General features: G+C 37.4%; 1 protein-coding gene across 1 annotated transcript in view; it reads left to right on the top strand.

Moving 5' to 3' along the window:
- Positions 1 to 7,259, top strand: part of TBC1D30 (TBC1 domain family member 30) — a 249,775-nt gene extending 242,516 nt beyond the window's left edge. The window contains exon 13 of the mRNA XM_077111315.1: positions 6,907 to 7,259. Within this exon, the coding sequence (XP_076967430.1) occupies positions 6,907 to 6,968 (62 nt within the window). The 3' untranslated portion in view covers positions 6,969 to 7,259. The remainder of the gene's footprint in view (positions 1 to 6,906) is intronic.
- The last annotated feature ends 513 nt before the right edge of the window (positions 7,260 to 7,772 follow it).

Raw genomic sequence — 7,772 nt, forward strand, 5'->3', positions numbered from 1 at the left:
AACGTGAGAAGGTACATTCTAGAATATTTATTGCTTGTTTTTTGGTGGCAGAAAATCAGGAAAAAATCTGAATATTCATAAATAGTGTGATAGTGTAATACATTGGGATATATAATTAGATCTGTAGTAATTAATCTGAGGGAAATATTGATGATACATGACACAATTACATATATAAGTAATGCATGTAGTTTAGTAAGAAAAAGCCCTTCATAGGGCTCCATATATTAGGATGTATTTGTATGCACATGGAGACAAGCATACAAATAAAACACACCAAGCTGTTATCATTATCTTCAGCTTAGGGGCATGGAGAAAATAGACATGTTTAACTTATATTTCTATATCTTTGCATTATTGCAATGGGAAAATATTATTATTGTAATTTTTTTATTTAAGAAAATGAACAATACACTTAGAACCACCAAAAAAATGGATATCTTAGTTAGCTCATCCATAGGCATATTTAAATATGGTATCCAAATAATCATTGTAAAACCTGTTTGAACAGTAAGTTTCATAAACCAATTTAAATTAAGGCAACAAAGAAAAAATCTACAAATTCAGACTCAGAGTTTATATTAACTTAAATACCATTTATCAGCTATTAAAACTGTGAATGTTCTAAAAATATTAAGTAGAAAGTAATTACGAATTTCAATGTTGCTATAGTAATGACCTGTGTTAATGAACATTTTTTAGATTTCAGAAAAATATGAAGATACAAATGTTTTTACAATTAACATATGGAAAGCTTAACCACCAAAAATGGATATCTTAGTTAGCTTATCCATAGGAATATTTAAATAAAACATCTAAATAATCATTGTAAAGCCTGTTTGTACAATGTTTCATAAACCAATTTAAAATTAAAGCATAACAAAAAAATAATTAAAAAAGAAAAAATAAAATAAAAAATTAAAGCATGCAAGGAAAAAATCTACAGATACAGATATCAGAGTTTCACGAATTCTAAATGTTAAACACTATCTTAAATAACATTTAATTAACTGTCAAAGCTGTGTACGTTTTCAAAATATCAAGGAGAAAGTTATTACAACTATCAATTTCACTATAGTGATGACCTATGTTTCAAACATTTTCAAATTTTTTATTTCAGGATTCTATCTTATCTACTATTACTGCAGCTGCCTATAGTTTTTTTTAAAACATTTTTATTGTAAAATATTACATATATGCAAAACAAAGAAAGAAGAAAGGCAATAATTTTCAAAGCACACTTCAACAAGAAGCTACAGAACAGTTCCCAGAGTTTGTCATGGACTACAGTCTATCATCTCAGATTTTTCCTTCCAACTGTTGCAAAACACTGGAGGCTAGAAGGAATATTAATATAGTAATTCAGTAGCCATACTCATTTGTTAAATCCCATTTTCTGTTATACCTCCTCCCTCTCCTTTATACCCTCTCCCACTCTAAAGGGATCTTTGGAGAATGCCTGTTTCGAGTTTTTCATGCTGAGAAGGGGTATCAACACTGAAGGACAGGGGGATACAATCTATTGATAATTCTGGGTGGTCCCTCTAAGTTTCAGGATTTATCTGACCTAGGAACCCACTTGGAATTATATGTTCCAGGAAGGCAAACCTAGTGCACAAAAACTTTATAGAGTCTCAGTTCAAGCCCCAGGTACTCTTAAGAGACAATAGGAGTGATGTTGATTGGGGTTTAGCAAACTATGACCATTAGCCCTCTCTAACTGCCTGCTAACTATTGGCCATAGCATGCATTTTTAATTTCCTCCTATATCCTTCTACCAATGAGTCCTTGTTCACTATTGAACCAATGAGATAGTTCATGTGAGAACTTACATAATTGGTAAATTTAATCATTGGAATACAAGGCACTATACATCCCTGTTGTAGTTAGATTCAGGTGTCAACTTGGCTAAGTGAAGGTGCCTAGTTCTATTGCTGTGGACATGAGCCAATGGCATGTGAACCTCATCTGCTGATGATTACATCTGCAGTTGGCTAGGAGGTGTACCTACTGCAATGTATGATGTTTGATTTAATTGGTTGGTGCTTAAATGAGAGAGCTCAACGTAGCACAGCCAAAGCAGCTCAACATACCTCATCTCAACCCTTGCAGCTCAGCCCAGGTCTTTGGAGTTTCAGAAAGGAATCACTCCAGGGAAAGTTGTTGGAACCCAGAGGCCTGGAGAGAAGGCCAGCAGAGATCACCCTGTGCCTTCCCACGTAAGAAAAAGCCTCAGATGAAGGTTAGCTGCCTTTCCTCTGAAGAACCAATGAAATAAATCCCCTTTTATTAAAAGCCAATCCATCTCTGGTGTGTTGCATTTTGGCAGCTAGCAAACTAGAACAATCCCCTTTCGGTTGTATTTAACTTCGACATGGCAATACTACTTATAAACCTGCTAGTTATCATCACTTCTATTCATTTCCTTAGATTCAACCTCTTTGGGTAGCCTTTCCTCCATCTCTAGCTTCTGTGTATTTCTAGGTGTCCCATATTCTACCCTGACATTACCTTCACCAGAGTCATGATAATGAAATCATATAGTATCTGTCCTTTTGTGTCTGACTTATTTCATTCAGCATTATATCCTCAAGGTTTGTCCATGTTGCCATATGTTTCAGGACATCATTTCGTCTTACTGCTGCATTACATTCCATCGTATGTATGTACCACATTTTGTTTATCCACTTGTCTATTTATGGTTACTTGTATTCTTTACATCTCTTGGCAATTGTGAATAGTGTTGCTATGAACATCGGTGTTCAAATGTCTGTTCATGTCACTGCCCTCAACTCTTCCAGGTATCTACTGAGTATTGGTATTGCCGGGTCATAGGGCAACTCAGTATTTAGTCTTCTGAGGAAATCACCAAACTGATTTCTGCAGAGGCTGTACCATTATACATTCCCACTAACAGTGAATAAATGTTCCAATTTCTACACCTCCTCTCCAACATTTGTGGTTTCCTATTTGTTTTATAGCAGCCATTCTTATAGGTGTGTATCTCATTGTAGTCTTAAGCAGCTCTTCAGGTGCTTTTTTTTGGCATGTGCAGGCACCAGGAATCGAACTCGGGTCTCTGGTATGGCAGGTGAGAACTCTGCCTGCTGAGCCACTGTGGCCCTTCATGTGCTTTTTTTTTTAACCTGGGCAGGCACCGGGAATCAAACCCGGGTCTCTGGCATGGCAGGTGAGAACTCTGCCACTGCTCCACCATCACCCACCCACCTTCATGTGCTTTTTAGCCATCTGTATTTGCGCTTCAGAAAAGTGTCTATTCATTTCCTCCACCCATTTTAAAGTTGGGTTGGTTGTTCTTTTGTTGTTGAGCTGTACAATTTATTTTTGTACACAGGCTATCAAGACTTTATCTGATATATGGTTTCCAAATATTTTCTCCCATTGAGTTGGCGGCCTCTTCACCTTTTTAACAAAGTAATTTTAAAAAGGTTTAAAATACACACATACTTAAAAAATGGAGCCATGATAGTAACTCCGCCAGAGCTTACTTGCTACTGTCGCTACATGAGGCATCTTAAAAATTCACATCTCTTTAGAATGTGAACCATACCGCATACAGTAAACGCATTCCAATGCTACCTGCTTAGAATGAGAATAGAACATGAAAACTTTTTGTTACAAAAGTGTCCTTTTGGAAAGCTGCCACTGCAAATGAAGGAGTCTGAAATACAGCAGTAGAAACATGAGTGGTCAGAGTCTTAGTGTGCCTACGTATTTGCTTTCTGAGTGTGCTGGAATTTAGTGTTCCAAGTGGGAACTAGATTTTGTTTTTGCTTCTTTTCATAACAACTTTTATAGGGAACAAGTTAGGGTAGGTCTAGGGCAAGCTGGTATTTTAAGTGGAAGGGAACAATCCTGGCCATTCAATGCCAAAACCATTGGTTGAGTAACTATGACTCTCAGTCATTTTGTTTGGCAACAATTTTTCAACACTTCTAGTATGTCATGCACTATGTTTGATGCTGTTAAAACAGAGAAATAAAGATACAACCTTTGCCCTCAAAGAACCCACAGCCAAGTAGAAGAAAAAGACAAGTCCATTATTATTTATTTATTTATTTATTAGGTGCATGGTCTGGGAATCGAACCCGGGTCTCCCACATGGAAGGTGAGCATTCTACCATGAAACCACTCATGCACCCTTAGTCAGTTATTCTTTGTCAGCTCTCTTTCTCATTTTCATTAGTGACCATTCCAAATCTTCACCAACCCAACTTCCTCAAGTTCTTTTTATCTACCACCTACCTTCTTCCTTCTCAGAAAATAGATTTACTTAATATTTAAGTAATTTGAATGATCATGGACAAATTCCCTCAACATCTCACCCACAATCTACAGGCATCTCTGTCCATGCATCCTTACTTTTTTTCATTTGGTCTCAGAGCTGAAGTCTTTTACCTCCTGTTTAAGATCATCCTGCTTCTGAACCTTGATCCTTCCATCCTCTCTCCTATATGCATAATTTGTCCTTTATTTTCTCTTTCTCTTTATCCTATAAATATTCTCTAGTTTTCTTCCATCCTAAAATTATCCTCTTTAAATTTTACATTTCCTTCCAGTTTTTGCCTTATTTATCTTCTTCTTTCTATATTAGTTAGTATAAGTTAGATTATGTTGCAGGAATAAATAACCTCCCAAATTCAAAATTCATTATATAACAAGAACTAATTTCTTGCTAATGTCCATTGCAGCAGCCTCTCTCAGTCAATCAGGCTGATGGAGATTATACCATCTGGAGCATCAATAGTTCCTTTGGTGGGTAATGGAGACTTGTGTACTAGCTCTTAAATGCTTTAGTTCCACTCATATTTCACTGGCCAGAGGAAGGCACATGGCCTCAATTTAAAGAAGAGTAATTGAAGTTTCAAGGAGATCAAGATACTTGACCAAGATTGCATAGCCAGTGTAGGATGGAATCATTTCTCAAACCAGATGGATTGGTTCCAAATCCAAGGCACTTTCTATAATACCACAATGAAAAAATGAAGCATTTAACTGCTTGTCTTATGATCTAAATATAAACAGTTTTTGTTTTTTAGCATGACTTAGTTTTGCCTTAGCCCAAGTGAACTAGGTATGAATATGCATTGTTGACCAACAACAACAGGTTAAAAACATTCTTTTTACATTTGCACACTGGTGTTTATGGTGGCAGTGTTCATAATTTATAATGGATGGAGGTGGCCTAAGGGTACAATGACTGAGGGAGAGAAGGAGGAAAATATACAAAATGGACTACTGAGCAGCCTCAAGAAGGAATGAAGTTGTGAGGTATGCAACTAGGTGAATGAAGCCTAAGGACTGTATGTTGAATGAAATCAGAAATGAAAAGAAAAATATTATCATGCCTCACTCATATGGGCTAACTATAATATAAAAACTTGGTGAATTGAAGTCGAGAACATGAGTTATCAGGTTGGGGCCTCTTGTAAAGAGTCCTAGGTTGTAAGCTCTTACAGCAGTCACATATATTCAGGAGTTGTAAATGTTATTTCTAAATTCTAAGGTACTGAGCTGTTTGTATATAACCTGGTTGTTCCCAGAAACTTTGGGTATTTATGTGACACCTGACTCAGAGTTAGAGCACTGAAACTATGAAAGTCAGTAGTACCCCATTCAGGAACTGCTTAAAAGTTGAAAAAGGGATCATACTTCACCTAGAGATATGAAGGAAGCTGATCTGGATTGGACTAAGGTAGATCCGAAGACTGGGTAAAGAATGATAACACCCATATTTTAAAACTTCAACTTTTGTGTGAGACCAAAGGGAGAGATGTTTATTTGGTGCAAAATATATATTTTGGGTAGTGCATTACCTAATTTAACTTGCATGATCAGTTTAGTTGAACACCCTGAGTACATGGAATCTTGAATAGGGCATGAGATTTTGTTGGTTAATATGATGCCTGGATATATCCCAGTAATTTAGGCAGTGAATAAAGAAGTATTTGCAAAGTGCCCTTGGGGGACTGAGGAGAAAGGAGAAAATACTCAACTTCCCCATATGGAGAATTTCTCATGTTCTCACAAGCAGTGGGGACAACAAAATCAATAAGCCAAGCCTTGGTCTTAAGGTTCACCCCTATGAAACTTACTCCTTCAAAGGATAGGCTAAGCCTACTTAAAATTATGCCTAAGTGTTACCCCCAGAGAACCTCTTTGTTGCTCAGATGTGGCCTCTCTCTCTAAGCCAATTCTGCAAGTGAACTCACTGCCCACCCTCCCTTCGTGGAACATTACACAAGAGTGTAAATCTCCCTGGCAATGTGGGACAGAACTCCTGGGATGAGCTGGGACCAGGCATCATGGGATTGAGAAAGCCTTCTTGACCAAAAGAGGGAAGAGGAAACGAGAAAAAAATACAGTTTCAGTGGCTGAGAGATTTCAAACAGAGTCGATAAGTTATTCTGGAAGTTATTCTTATGCATTAAATAGATCTCCTTTTTTTAAGTCTTATGGTGTATTGAAGTGGCTGGAGGGAAGCACCTGAAACTGTTGAACTGTATTCCAGTAGCCTTGATTCTTAAAGACGATTGTATAACAATAAATGTGATGTGTAACTATCACATTTACAATGTGATGTGTAACTATGAAAGCCTTGTGTCTGATGCTCCTTTTACCTAGGTTATGGATAAACGAATAAAAAATATGGATAAAAGTAAATAAATATGCTAGAGTTCTCGAAGAGAATCTGCTGATCTTGGTTCACTGGCAGCTGGTTGCGGGGGAGAGGGGGTGGTGGGGGTGGTGATCAGTGCCCCCCCGCAACTAGTGCCCCGATCAGAAACATTTCAGACCTCGCTCCTAAATCCTTGATTGTTAGGCATCCTTTAGGAAGTTGGTACCTGCTGTGGTGTGTTATGAACCTTTTCCTTGTTATTCTAGTGCTACTACAACGTTCTGAGCAAGGGAAAGCCCCCAAAGCAGCCTGTGATCATGAAGACTGAATGCTGCAGCAGAAGCGCGGAGGAGAGGACTAAGGGTGTGTGGGGAGCCTGTGTCCTGGTGGCTTGAAGCCATATGGAGGGGGGGTCATTAAATGCTAACAAGGTGCTTTCCAAAAAAATAAGTAAATAAAATAAATAAATAATGGGGGAATAAGGGGTAAGATAAATTGGGTAGATGGAAACACGAGTGGTCAATGAGAGCGAGGGGTAAGGGGTATGGGATGTATGAGCTTTTTCTTTTTTCTTTTTATTTCTTTTTCTGGAGTGATCAAATATCCTAAAAAATGATCACAGTGATTCATGCACAACTATGTGATAGTGGTGTGAGCCATTGATTGTACACTATGTATGAACTGTATGGTGTAAATATTTGTCAATAAAAATATTTTTTTAAATGTTCTTTTTCATTATAACGCCACACATTGTACTTCAACCTTGCCCTAAAGAGAGATGAAATTGGATGAGGATGAGGTTGCTCCAACTTTAGAGGCTACGTTTGTTCCTGCCCATCTATGACTACATCTTAGCTGTGTTAGAGATAATAGGAGAGATGGTGGAAGTTTGTTTAATAAAGTGTTCTGCTCTATAAACAAGTGGAGGAGGAAGGAAAGGAAGACGATAGGGAAGGACATAAGGAGGGAGGAAGAAGCAAAGGAGAAGAAAAGGGAAGTTTCTAATGTAAGACACTGAGACTAAATTAGAGGATAAAATATTATCATTTATAAACAACCAATATCTACACCCCACAAGCTTGAATTAATAGGGTCACTAATATGCACGGCTAATCTGTACTGTTTTTAAAGG

Source organism: Tamandua tetradactyla, chromosome 7, assembly GCF_023851605.1.
Source record: "Tamandua tetradactyla isolate mTamTet1 chromosome 7, mTamTet1.pri, whole genome shotgun sequence".
NCBI lineage: Eukaryota > Metazoa > Chordata > Mammalia > Pilosa > Myrmecophagidae > Tamandua > Tamandua tetradactyla.